The sequence below is a fragment of the Gambusia affinis genome, linkage group LG04 (genome assembly GCF_019740435.1).
Source record: "Gambusia affinis linkage group LG04, SWU_Gaff_1.0, whole genome shotgun sequence".
Classification (NCBI taxonomy): Eukaryota; Metazoa; Chordata; class Actinopteri; order Cyprinodontiformes; family Poeciliidae; genus Gambusia; species Gambusia affinis.
In genome coordinates this window covers 6,606,732-6,628,835 of record NC_057871.1, presented here as the reverse complement: position 1 = coordinate 6,628,835, position 22,104 = coordinate 6,606,732, and the positions used below count along the sequence as shown (strand labels likewise).

At 37.9% G+C, this 22,104-nt stretch overlaps 4 protein-coding genes across 5 annotated transcripts; all 4 read right to left on the bottom strand.

Annotated features, from left to right (window-relative positions):
- Positions 1–1,861: 1,861 nt before the first annotated feature.
- cnga1a (cyclic nucleotide gated channel subunit alpha 1a) lies at positions 1,862–7,624 on the bottom strand. The gene is made up of 9 exons (XM_044113711.1): positions 7,492–7,624; positions 5,376–5,480; positions 5,193–5,249; positions 4,983–5,087; positions 4,768–4,893; positions 4,576–4,680; positions 4,254–4,360; positions 2,972–3,582; positions 1,862–2,878 (listed from the first exon to the last, which is right to left on the bottom strand). Exons 2-9 carry the CDS (start codon positions 5,450–5,452, stop codon positions 1,862–1,864), a joined length of 2,205 nt encoding a protein of 734 aa, XP_043969646.1. The 5' UTR covers positions 5,453–5,480; positions 7,492–7,624.
- Positions 7,625–9,297: 1,673 nt separating this feature from the next.
- On the bottom strand, positions 9,298–12,193 carry enam (enamelin). Of its 2 annotated transcripts, none has more exons than XM_044113463.1 (8): positions 12,142–12,193; positions 11,919–11,980; positions 11,791–11,814; positions 11,568–11,633; positions 11,399–11,437; positions 11,263–11,286; positions 11,120–11,185; positions 9,298–10,227 (listed from the first exon to the last, which is right to left on the bottom strand). In XM_044113463.1, the coding sequence occupies exons 2-8, from the start codon at positions 11,970–11,972 to the stop codon at positions 9,856–9,858; spliced, it is 645 nt and encodes a 214-aa protein (XP_043969398.1). In that variant the 5' UTR covers positions 11,973–11,980; positions 12,142–12,193; the 3' UTR covers positions 9,298–9,855. The 2 variants fall into 2 exon arrangements, with proteins under 2 accessions (XP_043969398.1, XP_043969399.1); XM_044113464.1 differs by having other exon boundaries at positions 11,568–11,630.
- Positions 12,194–16,735: 4,542 nt separating this feature from the next.
- On the bottom strand, positions 16,736–18,563 carry scpp5 (secretory calcium-binding phosphoprotein 5). The gene is made up of 11 exons (XM_044113462.1): positions 18,482–18,563; positions 18,335–18,395; positions 18,183–18,236; positions 17,971–18,036; positions 17,820–17,867; positions 17,672–17,740; positions 17,553–17,582; positions 17,416–17,463; positions 17,281–17,331; positions 17,101–17,184; positions 16,736–17,003 (listed from the first exon to the last, which is right to left on the bottom strand). Exons 2-11 carry the CDS (start codon positions 18,386–18,388, stop codon positions 16,986–16,988), a joined length of 522 nt encoding a protein of 173 aa, XP_043969397.1. The 5' UTR covers positions 18,389–18,395; positions 18,482–18,563; the 3' UTR covers positions 16,736–16,985.
- Positions 18,564–19,950: 1,387 nt separating this feature from the next.
- Positions 19,951–21,897, bottom strand: scpp7 (secretory calcium-binding phosphoprotein 7). The gene is made up of 9 exons (XM_044113461.1): positions 21,858–21,897; positions 21,667–21,731; positions 21,382–21,426; positions 21,226–21,273; positions 21,089–21,130; positions 20,861–20,917; positions 20,627–20,773; positions 20,334–20,417; positions 19,951–20,205 (listed from the first exon to the last, which is right to left on the bottom strand). Exons 2-8 carry the CDS (start codon positions 21,718–21,720, stop codon positions 20,379–20,381), a joined length of 432 nt encoding a protein of 143 aa, XP_043969396.1. The 5' UTR covers positions 21,721–21,731; positions 21,858–21,897; the 3' UTR covers positions 19,951–20,205; positions 20,334–20,378.
- Between the last annotated feature and the right edge of the window lie 207 nt (positions 21,898–22,104).

Sequence of the window (22,104 nt, the reverse complement as noted above, 5' to 3'; positions counted from 1 at the left end):
TGTTGATGTACTTTCATGTGGTGCATTTATGAATCGTGACAGCAATGTTTGAGAAAATGTAAATATAGCAATGTTCACATATGTATATTCTGGAAAATATCCTAGAGCTGATATATATAAATTAGACCTTACCCATCATTAAATTGATAGAAAAAAAAACACATTTTAACCATTTGGAAGAAAAATGCTACTTAGCATAGATATTTAAGGTTTGTTTCATTTTCTGCTAATGGATAATTTTTGTATCAATGTTAATTTGTTAGGAAAATTAGTCATTAATCATTCTTGAATTCGGTTTTAATTATGTAAATTTCATGCTCTTGCCACATTCAATTAATTCCCTGTTATTCATTACAGTCTGTGCGTATTAGTTAATTCTTCTGTGAAACCATTTAAATTATTTCTTGTCGTCTCTTCTTTGTGCATTGTGGTCCATTCTACTAAATAGCAGATAATAGTATCTGTGCTTATTTTTCACCTTCTGTCATACTTCCTGTTTTGCCTTTCTCCACAGCTGTTCCACGTTCCCTCTAATCTAAGCTCACCTAAATCCTACACCATTATATATTTGCTATTTAATTAATAAGACTGCTTATCTCCTGAAAGCCTTTGTATTTGGGCCCTTTAAGAACATCAGTGCAACATTTTGGGCTATACTTGACTTAAACTCAAGGCATCTGCTAAATTATATAATTTCTTTGAATTATTCTTTTTCTTCCCAGCTGGTCTGAGTGGTAGTAGTTGCTTCTGGCTTTCTCAAGGTGCTCTGTGTGTACCTGTGTGTCACATACATGAGCAGAGTCTCAGCTGACAAATGTCATGCTGGAATATGCAGCTATATGCAGTTATTGTTTGAAACATATTTCAAACGATAAATGACAAAAAAGACTAATTTAAGGTGGAGAAATTAAAAATCTTCACTCCCGAAAGAAAGCTCTTATGCTAGAGATGGTGCAGAATTAAACCAGCAGATGTGGTTTTCATTTAGTCATAAAAATAATGAAGACACATCCTATTGCATCACTTGTAGCCGTCAACTGGGATCACTGGCTGCCAGACTGGAAGTAGTCATGGACGTTTGTGTCCACTTTAGCTGCCATCGTGTCCTACAGCTACCATAAAGAAGTCTCATGTTGTGTTTCTCTTAACACTGTCAACTACTAGTGCCATGCTGTATGTCCCCTCCCAAAACATTTAGCACAGATTTTTGTTGTTTGTGGTTTCATTTAGGTGAGAAAAGCTACCAGTTGCTATCAGAGCAGAAATATGTGGAAGAAACATTTAAACATACCTAAACTTCAGTTCACTAGGATTTCTATGCAGGTACTGACTTTGACTTTTGTCTTTCAACACATTTTTGTGATGTAAACATGTCGGCTCTGAACTTAAGTGGTTTTTCCATAAGCAGTAAAGTGCTTTTGATAAAATGATGTGTCAAATAATTTAATGCAAATGCAGCCCTTTTATCTCATTAAAATACAGTTTCACTCCCATCAAACACAGATGGGTGTTTCTTACCTGCAACATTTGATGCATGATTCATATTCTTCTGGTCCAACAACACTTTTACTCACAGCACTTATAAGGAGACCAGCTGATGCTGCTGTGCTGCAAATAGCAGGTCTTTCCAGACTCAGTGTACATGAAGTCTTTAGAAATTGAAAAACAAATGAGAACAAACTGAACAATTGGACAAAATATAATTTTGTTCAATAACTAGTTTCATGAACACATCTGAGTTGATATTTTAGCAATCGTCTTTCCTGATCATCCCTTCTGAGTTGGCCAGAAAGCCTGACAAGATGAGTGACAGTGATCCTTTCAAAAATAGTCTTTCAGACACCAAATGTTTGTTTATCTTTTACTCTTCTGTCTTGTCCTCTTTTGCTTCTCCATCTTTTACTTCATCAGGTTTTCCTTCTCCTTCTCCACCTTTTTCCTGATCTGTTTTTGTTACCTCACTTTTGTCTTCTTCTGTTTTTTCTTCTGTTACATCCACGTCTTTCTCACCAGCTCCTTTCTCCTCTTCTGTTTTTTCTTCCATTTCCTCCACACCCTTTTCATCAGTTTCTTTTTCTGCTTCTTTCTCTTCAGCCTCTTTTTTCCCTTCATCTTCCTCCTCCTCTTCGTCTTCCACCTCCTCTCCACTCAGGCGCTCCAGATCTGTAATCCGCTGTCTTAGGGCTTTGCCAGTATGTTTGTAATTTCCCAAAATCTTCTTAAGCTTCACCTGCATCAGCTCCATTGTGCTGTACAGTTTGGTGACTTTCTCCTCCAGCTCCTTAGTTTCAGGCTTAATGTTGGCGGGGTCCAAGTCTATGAGACCATCTTTCATCAGGATCTGCCGGCCTTTCTCCTCTAGCATGGCTTTGGCATCTGGATATTCGATCAGTGACTCCATCAAGTCATCTTTGGAAAGACAAAAGAGGTCGGAGTAGCCAATGCTTCTAATGTTAGCAGTCCGTCTGTTGCCTGCTTTACTGCCTTTAATGTTAAGGATACTAATTTCACCAAAATAGCTGCCACTTCCCAGCACTACAAATTGTGTGACTCCATCATCGGCAACAACTGCCAGTTTTCCATCTTTGATGATATACATCTCACGACCAATGTCACCCTTTTTGCAAATGTAGTCTCCTGGACTGAAGACCTGCGGGCGAAGTTTGAGGACGAGTTGAATCAGGAGGCCTGCCTCACAGTCTGCAAAAATCCGAACTTTCTTCAAGGTGTCCATGTGAACTTGGATGGCTATTTCCGCTCGTAGCTTGTCAGGAAGATATCTCAGCACCTCCCTCTCATCCTGCGCCTTGCCGTTATTCCACAGGTAGTCAAACCACTTAATAACTCTTAGCTCAAGTTCTTTGCTGACTTTTCGAACCTATGAATAGAAGAAAAATCAGTATATTATTAATATCCCTTTAGATAATTCTATAATTGAAGCAATTCATTCAGACTTCAGTAGGATTTTCACCTGCATGTATTGTTTGATGTTGTCGATACGGGACTGAAACTGGGCCTGCGCAGCATTCATATTGGAAATCATGGTGGCGATGTTTCCCACAATGGTAGCAAAGATCAAGACTCCAACTAAGAAGTCGACCACATGAAATAAAAACTCCGAGTCAAGAGCAGGTGGTGGAGTTTCACCAATGGTGGTCAGAGTCAGTGTGGACCAATAAAGGCTGAATGCATATTTTCTCATAGGCTGCCCAAACGCAGGCTCCTCTGGATCATCGAGAGCTGGGTAGACCCAGTCATCAGCACCAAAACCAATCGCCTTGGAGAATGAAAAGTAGAAGCATGCATTCCAGTGGATGATAATGAGAATGTACATGATTAGGTTCCCAATGCGGAAGATGTTTGGATAATTGGTTTTAGTCTCCGTCCTGGTGAAGAACTCCATCATTCGGCCAATTCTCAGCAGCTTGTTGATACGGATCTCTGGGTAGTGAAGGCCAAAGACGAAATAAAGTACGTCTGTTGGCAGAATGGAGAGAACATCGAGACGAAACTGGAAGCTCTTAACGTAGTTATCTCTAAGCAACTTCTTATCTTTCACCATCAGGCCTTGCTCAAGATACCCTGCAAAGAAGGAGATACAATACAGAAGCAGGATCAGTTTTAATTGTAACGTTTATGTACACCAAATATATACTTTGGTTACAAATAGCGTAAATATGCTTCTCTTGTTTTACAGCAACTAGCATGGTGTCGTGCCAACCTCAGGTTTAAACAGTTTGTGTCCAGGATACATGAAGACAGTACTGTATTCCCTTCTTTATCCATCTACCGTCTGTACCAGATTAATTCTGTTCATCTTCACCCGGGGCATAAGCCTATTCTAGCAGTCAACGGGTGGGACTCGGGATAAACTCTGGACGGCTTGACAGTTCAGGACAGACAGACAGGAACTTCTGTCATAGAAGACTCCAAATCGGGACTTGGGTGGCTTCTCCCTGTGTGTGTTTTCTAAATGTAACACGGCAACAAGGAGTTGAAGTTAACCTGCAGCCACTAAGCAAAATGTGCCCCACCTCCCATCGACTGACTGCTGGGGAAAGGCACCAGCCTCCCAGCCACCGTAGAAAGCAAAGCAAGTATAGACAATGGATGGATGAAGAATGAAGAAACTCAACATAGGACACTTTATCTTTATTATTTTAAGTGTGACATTTTAAATCTTTTTGACAAACTCTTTTTTTTCTTATTTGGGGATTTTTTTGGTAGATGAAAAAAGTCAAGTTTGTTTTCACCTGTTCTGGTTCTGACGAACATATCCGCCAGGTAAATTAGATCAGAGCTGTAGTCCAACAAAATCCAGTAGAGAATGTAGTCCTGCTGCAGCTCCTCAAAGCATGCCCTGTTGGAAAATAGTAATAAATTGTTTATTCCCTTAACATCTAACAGAATAGAGATTGTGACATTCTTGACTGCTCTAAATTGAAGCTAAATCTAGAATTTGAGAAACAACCTTGAAATGACTTGGCCTCATTTTATGCAAAAGTTAGTGCCATTGAATAAACCTGTGACAAGAAAGGACAATGCAGCAATGGATTAACTAATTAGCTAATTTACCTGGCTATAATCATTGTCCAATTATACATGACTGGCATTGCAATTATGAAAAGCCAGTTGTAATACAAATTCCCTGCAGGATTAATGACGAATATTTCCTTGGGTCTGTGAACAAGCAGAATGAAAGAAGAAATCATCACCTGAACAAACATAGCAATTATTTCCAGATATTCTTCCAAATTATGAACCTACTTGTCTTTGTCCTTTTCCTTTGCTTTTTCCTTTTCTTTTTCCTTTTCTTTCTCCTTTTCTTTCTCTTTTTCTTGTTCTTGTTCCTTTTCTTTTGCTTCTTTTTCCTCCTTCTCCTTTTTCTTTTTTCTGCAAGATTAAGTGCAACGGATAAAGTCCATGAGATTTTCTCGAATGTTTGTGACATTTCTCAAGACTTTCTAATGTAAAATAATCACTCTTTCTTCTCCTTCTTGTCTTTCTTCTCTTTCTTCTCCTTCTTGTCTTTCTTCTCTTCCTTCTCCTTCTTGTCTTTCTTCTCCTTTTTCTTTTTCTTTTTTTCCCTGGTGAAAAAAATAAGACATTTAACAGGCTAACTGAACCCACATGGCTAATCAAAGAAAAGTGAAGGGCTCCCACATATTTTCTGAACTTCAAACTGCACCTACTCTTCATTGTTGTTGCTGTTGTTCATGTTGGCCAGACAATTTGATTGAGGTGCACTTCTGAAAGAAACACAGCATGTTATACATAAAATTAATTGTTGGGAAAATCTGTCGTCTTGTTTCATTCTTATGATTTGTGCATTTGACTCAACAAAGGTCTGCCTTAGTATTTGCAGTATGACTTACAGATCATCCTCACTTTGCTCTTCGCTGTCTGTGGTAAGTTTGCAAACTGTGTGACCTGACATTGCATTGGTGGACATGGTTATTGTAGCAAATGTTTGATCTGTCCTGCAAAGATCAAACAAAAGACAGACATTAACCACTGTTGATTAATGATGACTTAATTCAAACTTATCATGTTAACACTGGCTAATGGACTTTTGAATGTCAGAGTAAGAAAAGCCCCACAGTTGTTCTACATGGCTAGAAACTGAAGCAGGGTGGAAATGTAACACTACCCAGAAAGTGTTGGATTTGAGATTACGTTCTCAAGACGAAGGGATCCAAAATGGTGTCTTACATCTACGCCAGTGGCGAAGGAAAGAACAAATTAAACAGCTGCAAGTTCTTAAAGGAAAGCTAAGGGAGAATAAAGGTTAGTCTCTGTAGACTGATAAATAATACTTCTATCTACTTTTAATAAATACATTAATCTCAATGTTTGCTTAAAGCTTCTCACAGAGCTTTGACTTAACCTCATTCCAAATTTATCAAAAAACAAAAACGCAGTGACTTTCACACAGAGAGGTTTTGTTTTTTCAAACTTTAACCTTAAACATTAAAGTGTTTTCACAACATTTTATAAGATGGAGCAACACAGGGTTCAGGAGGAGATGTAAAGATCAACAACTTCAGTGGGAGATCTGTCTTTAATATGTCCTACTCAAACTTTAACTCAATAGACGTGTTTATCACATTTTATAAGATGGAGCAACACAGGGTTCAGGAGGAGATGTAAAGATCAACAACTTCAGTGGGAGATCTGTCTTTAATGTGTCTATTTTTTGGGGGGTGAAAATTAGCATTTTATCTGGAAATCAAGATCCCAGAGGCGGCAGGAAGAGGAGAGGCACAGAATCCATGTTGCTTGAAGTCCAGTGGGAAGTTTCCAGAGCCGTTCATGATTTGAGATGCCATGTTATGAGCTGCTGCTGGTCCACAATGGTCCACACACAACCAGTTCAGCCAGGAAACGTTAAGTTATGCCTCTTCTGCTGTCAAGCTTTACTAAGATTCTGAATTCATTTTCCAGAAGGACCTGCCAGTAGTACCAGATATATCAAAAACTAGTTCTGTGAATATAGTGTTACTCTGCTTGAATGACCAGCAGACTGGCCAAATCTGGAGCTTTTTCCAGAGGAAGATGAGAGACAACACCTGACCAAACAATGCAAATCAACTATCAAAGCAACCTGGACCTCCATTACATCTCAACAAAACCATCGTTGGATCACCTCCATGCCACGCTGCACATGCTGCAATTCATAAAAGGAGTCTCAACCTAGTTTTGAGTGCATAGAAGAAAATATGCTCTTTTGAAACCTGATGTATGTTAAGATTTGCAGTTGTAACACAACAAAATTGAAAATCCTCAAGAGGTTTTAATTTAATTCCCGTTTAAAGCATTGCACTTCAATGGAGCAGTATGTGAAATACAATCAAACAATGAGAACACCAAGCAGGAGTTTGAAGAAAAATGATACGATTTCACCACATTAATAATTTTTTACATAACCCTGTAATTATAAATTTATGTGTTTGGAAATCAGGATCAAAATAAAGCCTGGAAGCATTGACTGGCAGGTTTTCAGATTCCTCTAAAAGTAATTTAAACCACAGAGACTTGTCAGTCAAACACTTCTCTGTATCTTGTTTTGCTGTTGGATTTTTAATAACACATTTATGAAGCAGCACAAAACAGCAGGATGGGTTTCCTTCACAGACTTATGCAGCAGAGAACTTCAAATTACAAGATTGCATCTATGCTCATAAATAATGCACAAAACAAAACAGAGAATTTGCATGTTGATTGTTTTGTATGTATCATTTTACTCCTTTCCAATGTTTGTGATGATAAATTGGTCGGGATTCTGACTCTGCATGACTATCTTTAATATTTCAGTAAAATCTTGTCTGACTCAATTTTGTGTTTGGCCACAAAAAATAACATTAAACAAATCAGAAAAGACAAATTAATCATTAATATTGTGCCAGTGCAGTGTAGATTTGTAGTACTAAAATGTTTCATTTAATGTAGTCCATAATAATTTAGCATGTAGTCAAATATAGCTGATCTTACCTTTTCCAGTCCTTAATTTATTAAGTCCATTTCTCTTAATCCTTTTTTAACTTCCTTTTCACTCTAAAAAAGAACATAAGTCATGTAATAAAACTATTATTAGTGTCAAGACATAGATAAAAAGTGATAGCTCTGAATTTGAAAGTCTGAATGAGTGCCAGTGAGTCTGAGTGACCCTCACAAGGATTTGGGGATTAGAGTTAGCTGAGAAAAGGAAAGACACCATCTTAGGTTGTTCACTTGTCAGTCAAGCTTTGAGAAAATGAAGTTAGATGATTGGACGATACCTAAGCCATTTCTGTGTCAGTCCAGTTCTCATTTTTATAATTTGCAAATATCATTAATGTTCCTGCCATTTGTGAAATAGCACAGGATTTAGACTTGCAGTGAGCTCACACACACGCACACACACCCCTGCTGCTTGGTCAGCATTCTCAGACATATCCTGGCCTGATCCTATTAGACCGGCACCAGCAGAACAGATTTCAGATCAGATTGATCTGCCCCCTTTAAATGCATAAGAATGGTGGAGTAAAGTTGAAGCTGAACTCTGGCAGCGCAGAAAGCTGGGAGTACATGGTGGCCTTCCTGTGGTAGAGTGGCTCACCCTGTTGGCAAGTCTGATTCCTGCAGCTTATTCTCAGTAAATATTGTGTTTAAAATCAGAAACCTGAAGTGCTTATTAGAATTTTATTTCTCTTAAAGTTTAACACAGAAAGAGAGCTTAGGTTTGCAAATTATCGTAGACGAAGAAGGTCAAATTTATTTCCGTAGTACTTTCATACAAAGTAATTTCAAAATGTTTCCTTTTGGTTTGTTTTGTGGAGGTTTTCTTTAGAAAAATGGCCTTCTCTCATGGCCTTCTCTTTGACAGTAGTCAGAAAGGAAAGCAGGTCGTGAGAGAAAGAAAAAAAAAAAACATGTGACAAAGGTTGACTTGATCCTGTGATGGCTTCCTTGTTACTGGAGACCAAACCAATTTAAATTTCCTCTGCTGGATTTTCCTAAAATCAGACATTATCTCCACAGCGACAACATCTGACTAAAGTTTTAAAAAAATATATTAAAAATTCATTTTTAATTTTATTTCCAGTTCCTCAGCTATTTTTATGCAACACAAGAAGGGTGTGACTATTTATTCCCAAATCTACTTTTGTGATGTCCCCAAGAAGGAAAAGTAAGGAACACCTTTGACAGGGTACTTAGGCATTTTGACAAGTCTTTACATACCTGTGACCAAAAACCATAAATGGAAAGAGAGCCTGTCTCTCCAAACTGCATCGTCCATGTAGTTTGTAGATGTGTTGGTAAGTGGGAATCTCATTTGGAGCATCCTTTATCCCGTGTAGAGCGTGTAATGAAGGGTTTTGTATTGTATCAGCTGAGGCTCGGCATTTCTAGTCAGTGAAGTGCATCGAAGCTCAGAGTCTAACTGCAGCTCATGCCTTATAAATTTCACAGCCTTGTGCCTCCAATCCTCTCCAGACGGTGGTCATGTTTCCTGCTTTATGCTGCACTTTATCTCCTCATGGAGCTTACAATAATGGCTAGCCAGCTCTAGCAATCATCTATTTGATCTTCTACATGAGTGGCATCAGTATCAGTTTCACATTTGTCAAGTTAGCAGCATCTACCATCATTATTTAGCCTAAAATGTCAGAATTTAAAGTCCTTTTTATTGCCCTCACCATCAAAATAACTAAAAAAAAAAAAGATATGCTTGAAAGATATTACTCTGTGTAATAAATTTATATAAAAGCTTTTGAAATAGAAATAATGAAATCAATTAACCATAGTCATGTGGTGAGACAGAAATTTTATTCGGATTTGTCTTGTAAGAAATGGAGGAGTGTACAGATTTTCCCTCATATGAATAATTAATTAAACCCAAAATTAAACATTGAGGAGCCCCATATGAGACTTTTTTTTTTTTTACTCCAAATCAAAATTGCCTGGCACAATTGTACGGCAGTCTGAAAAGACAGCATTATGACTCAGATAAAAAGTTTACATGGCAACATGTGTTCAGCAGGAATATTTGTTTTAATTTGTAACAATAAAATGTGGATAACAGAAACAAAAACAAAACATTTTCTGACCTTTTGTCACTCACCCAGTGGACACAGCTGAAGAATTTAAAACCAATTAAAATTCTTTTTGAGGAAAGAAATGTTAAAATGGGACAAAAGAAAAATAATCCACATCAAGATTTAGGCTTAGATGTCGACAAGCAACATCTTTACTTATTCTTTTGTCGTGGTTTCTTCCAATGTTCATTCAAGAAGCTACAACTAAGTAAGCTAAGGGTGTTTCAAGCTCCAATTTTCTGTAAACACACAACACAGACGAGGGAGAGGTGGATAATTACAGTGTAGCAAGAACCTCAGCAGCCGCTGTGGCTGCAGCAGCATCAACAACATTGACATCAGTAGCGACGGGGCCGGCCACATCGACAGGCACCTCAGCAGCTGTGTCCACAGGAACAATGTCAACAGGGGGCACGGCAACAACAACACCATCAACTGGTGCAACATCTGGGGGGATGTCAACCACTTCAGGCTCAGCAGCAGCTGCCGGGGCTGCTGCCGGGGCTGCCGTGGGATCTGCAGGTGCCGTGTCCACCACAGTTGGCTCAACCTCAACTGCCTCCGTCTCCTCAGCTTCCTCCTCTTCGTCAGAGTTCAGAGGAGCAGCAGGAGCACCGGGCACTGCAACTCTAGGAGCGGGGTTCCCATCCTAACAGAAAAACAAACAAACAACAAAAAAAAACTGTGTCAAGGCCACACCATCCATCCATTTTCTGTTCACCCTTGTCCCTAATGGAGTCAGGAGGGTTGCTGGTTCCTATCTCCAGCTACGTTCTGGGTGAGAGGCGGGGTTCACCCTGGACAGGTCGCCAGTCTGTCGCAGGGCAACACAGAAAACAGACAGGACACACAACAACTCACACACACACCTAGGGAGAATTTAGAGAGACCAATTAACCTGACGGTCATGTTTTTGGACTGTGGGAGGAAGCCGGAGAACCCGGAGAGAACCCGGCATGCACAGGGAGAACATGCAAACTCCATGCAGAAAGACCCCAGGCTGGGAATCGAACCCAGGACCTTCTTGCTGCAAGGCAACAACTCTACCAACTGCAGCGCTCAAGGCCACACCATATTTAGTAAATATGGGGAATACTTAATGAGCAAAGGAAAATTAATGCAAAAGGTAATGTTCAAAAATGTTGGGACGTGAATTAGATGTTTAAATTATTCTAAATGAAGTTGCCACACATTAAGTCAGGGAAAGTGCACACAAAAATGTATTGACTTCATATACAGTTTTTAGACTGTATATGAAGTCTAAAAACTTCATATACAGCGAAGTTTTTAGACTTCGCTGTATATGAAATTACTGAATTGTTTAGCTTTTTAAGTTTTCGGATGTTTATATTGACTCACTTTGTGGCTAAGTGGAGAAAAACACACAATGAGTTACGCCTATGATTTGTCTCCATTGAAAGTACAAACTGTCAACTGACAAACACATGAGAGTAAAGTCAGCAAAATGTTGAACACAGTCGCTGTTGCAGCTCGCTTAAAAACACAAAACATTTGGCTTAAAGTTTAGTCTTGAACTGCACCTCTGTTTCCTCGTCTGAGACGTCCTCTGCAGGGGCGGGAGCCAGCTGGGCTTGAAAAGCAGCCACCTGAAATAAACGTTGTTTTCTCTCTTCAAATGGAAAGTCTTGGCATGTAAATGGCACAATGCTGTTGTCATACTTACCACAGGTGCAACAGCTGAGTTAGCCTTTCCAAAAAAAACAAAAAATCCAAAATCAAAACTCAAAATCCATTTTGTTTATTTATCATTAGCTTGTTATCTGTTAGTTTATGCAAAGTTTTCATATGATTAAACTTACAGGAGCATCAGCAGCTGGAAGGAAGGGATTTGCAAGCCCCTGAAAAAAACAAAAAAAATAGCAGATTCACACTTGAAGTTGATGCCTAATGCCACATTATCTAAACAAATTAGCAAACCACTAATATTTATTTGTACAGAATGTCAATAAGTCCCTTGTCTACCCCCACCTGCTGCTGGTATAGCCTGTACATCTCCATCAACCTCAGGGCCTCATTAGCGTGTGCTGCATCCTGCTAAAAATACAGAAAAATACCAGACATCTCCAGACATGAACTACAACAAAGCCAATTATTCCTCCCTCTCAGATACCCATCATGCTGCTTAGCTGATGACAAACCAAAGCAGTCGGATCCAAATCGGAACCGAAAAGGAGGAGAGGAATCCTCTTACCTCACTACTCTCACTGCCTGGTGCCTACAGTTTGCAGGGATGTGAACAAACATTAATTAGTCTGGAAGAACAACAGTCTTTAAGAGTTAAATAAGTGTATATCAAACAGTGAGACTGGCGAGTCTTACAGGGGCAGCAAAGGTGGAGACCAGAAGGCACAGCAAGATTAAAACCTGCTTCATTGTGATGGCTGTTAAAGAAAAGTGTAGAAAAGAATGTAGAACATTTACTTCACTTTAAATGAAAACAGTGGAATCATTACATATATTTGAGAAATAGTTTGATAGAAGATCATCTGCAATATAATTCAGAACTATCAACAATGAGCTCAGTGATAAAAATTCAACTCACCTTTTTTTCCTTAGAGCTGCAAAAACGCTAAACGTGCCTCGTCAGAGAGGGAATGAGGTCTACTTTATGCCTCCCATGGATGCCCTTTATATCCTCTAATAGCCAATCACATCCACTAAAACATGCATAGCTATGTGTTTGAAGATTCTTACATGTCAAAACAAAAAAAAAAAAGGTATGCGCGGCTGAGGCCCTTGTTATTGTTAATTACATGCTGTGCAAACATACTTTCTTTATTGCCCTAAGACCAAATATGGAGAATGTAGAAAGAGGGGGATGCCATATAGAAAACGGGCATTACAGACTGAGTGAGAAATATAAACTGAAGTCAACTTTCTTTATAATGTTCTTCTAAAGCACTGAGATAACATAAAGTTCTGTACCAGACAGAGAACAGAACTTAAAATGTGAGAATAAACAAAACAATGAGCCATTCATAAAACAAACTACAACAGAAGAAATAATTAAAGGTAAAAAAATATATATATCCAAAAGATAAATAAAAGCATGTAAAATTAGAAAATAAAAACAATCAGGTTGCAAAACTTTTGGTTCTAAAGAGAAATACAAAACTTTTGGTTCTAGCAGTAAACTAAACTAAAGTTTCTTGTAGTTTCATAAATATTAAAATGATATATGTCAACATGTACTTGAAAGATGTTTCAGGGTAAGATCTAAAAGATAAGCTTCAGTCAAATAGAATGTAGTTCTGACATTTTTAAGTGTAGAACTGGAATGCACAGTAATTCTGCACAGTCTAAGAATAAAATCAAAAATCCAATCTGAAGCTATTTGAGTGGACTGTAATTAACGAGGGTTAGGCTGAATTTAGATGTAGAAATCTAATAGACAACTGGGGACTTTCTGTCTTCAAGACAGCCTTACAAGCTTATGTCCTTTTATGCTTTCACAAGCTATCTATGGAAAAGGAATGTCCTCATCACAACAATTCACGGATTTAATGAGAGAGAGGTTTTTTTAATGGCTGCAGAGACGTCTCCCATCCACCTTGATGGAGCTTGAGAAGAACTGCAAAGAAGAATGGGTGAAACTCCCTAAAGAGAGGTGAGATAAGCTTATAGCATCATATTCAAAAAGACAAGACTGTAGTTGCTGCCAAAGGTGAATGTAAAACGTTTTAAGGAAAGGCTGTGAAAATGTGGGATCGCTTGGTTTTCTGTTTTCTATCATTGCTACTATCATTTTTGTATTTTTATAAAATACTTTCTGGATGCACTGTGAATATTTAATATAGAAACTAAAAAGTTCTTCATCCAGATGGCTACGTAATAGAGTACAAATTTATGAATAGATGATTGCCTTAGTACAAACAAATCTAGAGCAGTCTTTAATGCAAAGACTGCTTAAAGACTGCAGTCTTTAAGCAATAAAATCATTTTTATTACAATGTTCTAGTCAATGTTATCAAAAATATCCATAAGACAGAATCAGAACAATTACCACATTTTCACAGGCAGCAGGGCTGTTATAAAATGTTGCTAACTTTATGTCACACAAATTGCTGCACATGAACAATATTAAAATCTGGCTGCACTGTGGAAACTGGTGTGAAATCAAGTCACCCGTTAACAAGCCCTTAAAAATCCTGAGACATGTCAAACCTTAATTAAAACCAGTCCCAGCCTTTGTAGTGAAAGGAATAAAATAATCTTATCCCAAAATAGTAAGCAAAGCATAAAATGGAAAACTGTTGATTCTTGTATTTAGTGGAAGTTAACGTATTTATAATCCACTGGTCAAAAGGCGGGCTGCACAGTGGTGCAGTTGGTAGAGCTGTTGCCTTGCAGCAAGAAGGTCCTGGGTTCGATTCCCGTTCCGGGGTCTTTCTGCATGGAGTTTGCATGTTCTCCCTGTGCATGGTGGGTTCTCTCCGGGTTCTCCGGCTTCCTCCCACAGTCCAAAAACATGACTGTTAGGTTAATTGGTTTCTCTAAATTCTCCCTAGGTGTGAATGGTTGTGTGTCCTGTCTGTTTTCTGTGTTGCCCTGCGACAGACTGGCGACCTGTCCAGGGTGAACCCCGCCTCTCGCCCGGGACGCAGCTGGAGATAGGCACCAGCAACCCTCCCGACCCCATTTAAGGAAGAAGGGTGTAAAGAAAATGGATGGATGGATGGATGGTCAAAGGGCTGGTCTCTTGTAGTGACATTCAGTGATAATCCATGTGTATCTTTGGGTTTTTAAATAAAACCACTTGTTTAGCAGAAATAGTCAACATCTGAGGAGTTTGTTTTTCCCACAAATGTTAAAGAAACATTTGTGGTTTAGAAGAAAAAAAAATTAGCTTTGGAGGTCTTCATTTTTACTTTATTTTTTTTTTTTTGTTTTTGTTTCAGATCAGATAGTCTAAGATTTACTGTGTATAATCTGTCAAACTTCATCCCAGACAGTCCTGACTGAAATCTGCTGAGATAATGAGTTCCTCTGACAGATAACAATCACTTCATTAGTTCTTCAAAGCCCTTCTGTTCCTGTGACGCCACACTGAGATTATTTTGTGAGTTTAATGAGGTGAAGAGAACATTGTTGTCTGTTCAAACAGGAATGCTTGTAATTCACCATCCTAATTAAACTCTGCTTTGCTCCACAGAGCATCCAACAGCATGTAATTATCATTATTTGTCTTTTTTGATGCATGTTTCGTTTAGGATGCTAAGTGAAGTGGGACATAAATTGTCATAATTACATTAAATTTTATATCTTTATGTGTAGAACGGCTCTCAAGCTAATATTTTTTCCATTTTTTGTTCATTGTATCTGTAATTTTGAACAATATTTCTCAGTGTCACAGTTGAAATAATGTAAATATATATGTTTAACAGGAATATGCAACCTGTTGGATTGTTGGGGTTGTGTAAGGGAGAGATCTGGGGTAAAGGGTTTGGATTACCAATTTTTCCACTCCGCTTTTCTTTTTTTATTGTTTAATTCTATCATGTTACTTTATATTTCAATAACAAATCCCTAAACAGAAGAGGAACCACTTTGGGCAAATAATAAAGTGTTTCCAATGAGCTTTTAACACTTCCGCTCTCCCTGCTGACAGATGTTTATGATGTTCCAGGACAGAAAACATGTAAAGAAGAGACAGAGTAGCGTGAGTGGATGGCGCCTGTCTCTTTTGTTGTTGCGTTTTAAGAGGTAAGCTTTAAAGTCGAGTTGCAACAGGCTTTCGTCCCCAGGGGGCCAGTTATTTGATGGATTTTTCCCTTGGTGGTGTTTCGTTTTTATAACAGTAAAATTTCACAGTGGGGAAATCTGCTAAACCACTGAAGCTGTTTATATTAAGTGTGACATCCTGCAGCACACAAGATGTCCAATATGCTTCTGCTGTATTGAACATACCATGTTTAGAATAGTTTCAGTCTTTTAAGAGCATGATGTTATTTTGACGTGATAAATTTCCTTTGTTTCCACATCACAAATTTGACTTGTTTTCTGTTTATTCAATAGATTCCAATAAACCTTTTTGGTGAGAGTCATTTTTGGCAACAGATTTTTTGTTTTCAAACTTCTAAATAGAAAAAAGTGAATAAGAATGACACCTTTTTAAGTAAGTATTATATGTTAACCTAATCCATCCTACAAAAGTGTCCACACCAGTTGAGTTTTTCAACATTTCGTCATGTCACAGCCAAAAACTTCAATTAGACTAGAACAGTATCAGACAAATATAAGGACAGTGAAGTGATGATTTTAAATATTTATTTATAAATGCAAATCTGTCAAGTGTGGCACGTATTTGTATTCAGCCCCCTTTACTCTAGTAACCACCCCCAAAATAATTCCAGTTGGGGTGTGCTCCGGTGGCGTAGAGGTTAGCGTGTTTGGAGGCCTTCAGTCCTCGACGCGGCCGTCGCGGGTTCGATTCCCGGACCCAACGACATTTGCCGCATGTCTTCCCCCCTGTTCTTCCCCCTTTCCTGTCAGCCTACTATGATAAAAAGGGACACTAGAGCCCACAAAAAGACCCCCTGGTGGGGAAAAAAAAATAAAAATAATAAAAATAATAATAATTCCAGTTGACTTCAGAAAACACCAAATCAGTAAATTCACCTGTGTGTAATTTGATCTCAGTGTAAACACAGACGTTCTTAAATGGCCTCAGAGGTTTGTTAGAGAACAGCTGGACAGTGATCAGGTAGTTAATGGGTGGTAGCAGAGTATTTTTCAGTACTTTAAAAGTGGAGTAATATAAAGTACTGTACTATCAATAGTGTTATACCCTATAAAGTTAGGGTATTAAGCAACATCTCAAGCTTTGAACAAATCAAGCATTTAAAAACTAATTCTGATTTTCACCCTTAACACCCCTGAGGGAATGTTTTTCTAAAGCAGGGGCAGGGAGTTTGTCACAGTTGATGGCAAGGGGCATAATAAAAGGCAAGGCCTGAAAAAAACACAGCAAGATGCAGAAAAAAACTTCAGAGAGGGATGGAGGTTTATTTTCCTGGAGGACAACATTTTTACATTTCAACATATAACTAAAAAGGAATATTTTAGATCAATTATGTGTTATAATGTGTTATAATGTTTAGATTAACTCTCCAAATAAAGAACATGATTCACAGGGATTTGCTTAAAACTTTTTATTTTTAAAAAGAGAACAACAGTGAGAAGAGAAAAGGAAAAAACATAGACACTGTGAAAATGCAGCATGCTGGGAGTAACATGGTATCACAGTCAGTAGTTCTAAAACAGCTATTGTTATTAAAAATTAATTTAAAGTCTTCTCAGGTAGGTTATCAACATAGTTTGCTAATGTTCTAAAATGTTACTTCAAGATGATTCTTCAGTTTTACATGATTGACGTCGTTCACTCATTCACACTTTATCAGGTGCCTGAAAACAGAAAAATATCATCCAATTATTTTTTCATGCATATTTGTGACATTTTTTGTGCAAAGTTAATTAGTGAAGTGATTTATAATTTGGTCACCTGGCTTGTTTGCACAGGTTTGTCCTGCTGTAGTTGCTGCAATGGATCCTGCGATGGTTGTGCATTGACATCAAAAGCTGGCATCTACGAGAAAAAAATAAATAAAATAAAATAAAATACATGTGAAGCAAAATATTGAGAAACATTATAAAATGCATATTACTAATACTCTGTTCTCACATTCACTGGTTGCTGGGGAATTCCTTGAGGAGGAAATCTAAATGGGGGTAACTGAAAAAAAGCACATAAAATTTATGTTTATGATGTCTATTTTGAGAGTAACAGGAAAAATCAAATAATAAAAAAATCTTTTACATTTCCCAGACTGGGCCCACTTGGCACAGGAGCACTGTTCTGAATTATCTGAAGCAAAAATAAACCTGCTTTTAGAATCATGCACTATACATATTATTAGGTTTGTAAGGATTCATTAAGTTACCCAAAATATTTACCTGGTTCTTAGCGAAGTCAAAAGGGTAGAACTGCCAACATAAAACCACAAAACCACAAAAATGTTAATAGTCGCACTGTATGCCACACATAATAAAAAAACTAACAGATCAGCACATACAACTTCAACGCTCTGTCTGCCAGGAGGCTGAGGGATGGAGTACTTGATGAAACCGTACTGGGGGAAAGTCTGTTGAAACAAAATCAGTGAAAAGTAAAAGCAGTCGTCATAGATTAGCACATCTAGGTTCATGTGAGAAAACTCTTACTTGTCCTTGATTTGTTCCAGCTGCACCAGCACCAAACATGTATGGAAGCTTGGTAAAACACACAAAATACACATACATGCTGTAAGTAAAAATCTGATAACTTGATTTTTACAGTTAAAGGGAAACATAACATTAAAGAATTGGGACCTACAAACTCCACACTATAAGCTCCCAGGCCTCCAGGTTGTGGGAAACCACCGGCGAAAGGTGGTTTCATCTGGATGAAAGTTGGAGAAAAAAAACTTTCATTGGTAAAAATTAAACTTCGATATTTATTTTCTTAAAGTTTAATCAAGCATGTTAGATAAAACTAAGGAGGAAGAGTTTAACAAACTAAATAACAAACACAGTATTTCTGTTTACCTGTGTCGCTGGACCCCGGGGGCTCGATCCTGTGTAACGTGGCAAGTATTGAAACTAAATGCAGAAGCAGAAACATTTAGAGAAATGACAGCAGGACATTTTGTGTGGTAGTCTTAAAGTTTTTGCTGTTTAAAATAAAATCTAAGACTTACGGGCCCAGCACAGGCAGTGCCAGCCAAACATAGGCACAGGAAGACTGCTTTCATTTTTGCCCTGAAAACACAACATTCACAGTTGTAAAATCTATGAAAGTCACACCGGATGGTTGGTTTCTGCTAGCCAGGTATACATGTACTCACCCACTGCAATAAAAACAAACCAGAGAGAAGATGAAATGTTGAACTCAGAGGATGAGGTGATGCTAAATGATTGTGTTGCAGCTCAGAAAGAGCAGGTTTGACTTTTATAGGGTGTCCCTTCACCAAACAGTTAATTACAGTCGAAGGGAATGAAGTCACCCAATGAGGGAGTACAGATCAGGTGTCTGGCCCACAGCTTAACTAAATGACCAGTGGCCCAATCCACTATCTGAATAATAGTAGAGTCAGTTTGATTACACAGTGGCTGGCTTAGCATCTTCACTCACCTCAACCTGCACTCGCCCTTAGTGAGCATTGGATTTTATAGTTTTATACAAATCAGTGTATTTTATGTGATTTAGAATTACTGTAAGTAAGATGTTGCAGAGTTGTTGCTCATGAGATATGAAGAAATCAGAATCGAGATAAAACCTCTGCAGTTTTCATGGCAAATTATGATTGATACAAGAAGTTCCAGCTGCGCCTGCAGTGTAAACTGCAGTTTACACAAACTTTAAATAGTGTTACATACATCTGTATTAGTGTGTTGTTTTATTTGTTCTGTGTATTTGGTTTCTAGAAAGTATTTTTAGGAGGAAAAATGAAACAAAACAAGAATAAGCTTTTTTTAGTTATTATGCAACAGTTTTATTTGTATTTTATTTTTTTGTAGTATTCTGTTTATACTTTGACATTAAAGAGATTTCTTTGCTTTTTTTGTTTGTTTGTTTTCTTTTCTTGTCAACAAATCCATATTTTGTTGATCTTTATTGGGGTAAAAGATCCAAGGGATGACTAGCTTTAAACACCATATGTGGCACTATTTATATTCTCCAGAATATTGATCCTCGGGCTACAATTTGATTGACTGCAGAGCTGCTTCTACTTATAACATGATAAATAAAACAGATGTGTTAACACTTGACGGTTGTTTGGAGATAAGTCAAAGATTTATTATTTATGGTTACAACACTGACAGCCAACATTCCTACTCCTTATTAACCTGAAACTCACTTTTATGACGTTTTATCAATCAGCAGTGTCGTTTCTGAGATACAACAACGGAAGAAGATTTACAGTGAAACGTTTTATGAGAGACGAGCCGTTTACCATGAGAGTAGAAGACTTGTTTAGTCAAAACATGTTAAACATGTCTCTACGTATGTCACCCGTATTCTCTATATTCCTAAAATATATTATGTAATATAGTAAATAGTGATTAGATACAATTTAATATCTACAATGTTGTCTGAACACAAAGACTTGCTAAATTATTAATCTCATCAAACAAAAATTGTGTTTTAATAAAACGATATAAAATTCTTAAAGAAAAATCAAAGTTGTTACATGCAAAACCCTTTTTAAGTGGAATATTTAAGAACTAATTGATATTATTACTTTCTTATTTTCCTATATGTAGTTATTTGTACAAGACAAAACAACACAAGGACACTGATTAATGCGTTCATTTCATTTATTATCTGAGCTTCCTAATAGAAAGATCACAAAGAGGAATATTAGAAAATAGGACAATCATATTTCACAGCAAGCCACTAATTGTCATTTCGTCACATTATATTTTTTATTTTGTTGAGAAAGAAAACAAAGCACCATCTGGACTGGAATGATGTCCATAATGTGTAGCACCAAATTTGTTAGAGGCTAAAAGGAGCATCATTGTTGTCTGGTTTCTATTCCTCTGAGCTGGTTCCTGGTTTCCTCATCTTAAAAGAAAAAATAAACAAACTAAGTCAGCTGTGAAAATAATTAAGACTTATAACACAAACGTTTCATTAAGAGTTCATTGTATAAACTGTCTTTTTCTTTCTTAAGTTGCCTGTGTGCATCTTACCTCTTTCTGCACACATGAGCACAACTACTGCTGACTCAGACCTTTTTAGTCATCTTCCTCGTCATCATCACTGGGTTTGGCAACCTGAAATCACAGAGGCTTGTCATGAGCCAATCAGCAAGGAGGATGCAAGCTCAGCTAAAAATTGGCTTTTTTTTCCCAGGCAAAAATAATTTAGTTGAATGAATTTACTCGCCTCTCCATCTCTTTAAAAATGTCTCCTTCTGCTGTTATCAAAACATGTGAAACCATTCAGATGTAAAGTCGATATAGAATACTTAAATAGCTCTTACAGGTGCAGCGACGATAACAACAGGAGCAACTGGTGCTACAGGAGCAGCAGGAGCAGCAGGGGCAGCAGGGGCTGCAGGGGCAGCAGGGGCAGCAGGGGCTGCAGGGGCAGCAGCTGGAGCTGGCTGGTCAAACCCAAAGGGGTAGTACTGAAATGGACGGCAATAAAATGAGATGAGTACGACAACAAACATTCTGCAACAGCTTTCAATCAGGAAGATGTTAAAAGCACTTACAATCTCATCGTCTTTGCCATCTGCCCGGTGGATCTCCTGCTTGATGAATCCTTGGACCTTCCAGAGAAAATTCATTTAGGGATTAAAATGATGTGCAGTTAATCCACAGCAATGCAAGAACAACCAAACCTTTACTTAGATTTTTATTCAAACTTCTTTTCCTCCACAATTCTATCTACAAAGTACAAATGTGTCTCTGTTAATATCCAGCTTTAAAATGTCACTTACTGGTCCTCCAACATATTGCCTCTGGTTGTTAACTGGGAGCAGCTGAAATGGGAAATAGCCACAATTATCACATAAAAGAGTAATTGCCGGCTATAGATGTGTGTTGAAAGGATGAAATAATAACATGTTGTTCTTACAACTTCCAGGGACCCCACTGGGGCTCCAGCAGGGATTGCTTGGGCCGCCTGTGAAGAAAAGATCCACAATATTAACCTTCACACCACTGGATCATTTGGAAAGGAAGGAAAACCTTCACTGCAGCTGCTGCAAAGCATTTTTGTTGTTGTTTTTACCTGAGGAGGGGCATGGTGGAGGTCAAACTCCATGTACATCTGAGGCTGTTTTGTGGGAAATTCATACACATATTTATGCAGGCTCATTACTATGCAAATCAAAAATAGTTGAGCTAAAATGCTAAGAAAAAAAGTCATTTAGACATTAGCAAGAAAATGATCGAAAATCATTCCTTTAAGACGAGGTACTGCTCCTTGTAACTGGATTTTTAGTTGCTTGTGCTGCAAAAGTTTTATGTCAAAAATACAAAACAAATTTGAGGAACAAATGTGAGTTTCCCTTACAGGAGCACTGAAAGCCATCCCAATGATGCAGGCTGCTAGCAGAAGGAGCTTCATTTTGAATTAAGCTGTGGAAACAATTATTTCTGGATTATTCCATGCTAGTATATTCAATATAGATCTTATAAAAGAATAAAATATAGACATCATGCAACAAATCCTTCAGTAATTCTATTTAATTTTAAGAGATTTACCTTTCCTGTCCGTCCACTTGTGAGTACAGAAGTATTCTTGAAGAAGGATGTGTGATGAGCAGAGGGAGATCTGCTCCTATTTATTTGCTGACAAAACAAAGACCTTGCAAACTTTTGACAGGCATTGGTCTTTAGCCAAAGAGTTTTAATTTTATGATCACATCACTGACAGTTCTGTCTCTGGGAGAAACCCCTTTAACACATTTTTGGCTTGAAGCACACATTTATGACACATGATCCTTCAGCA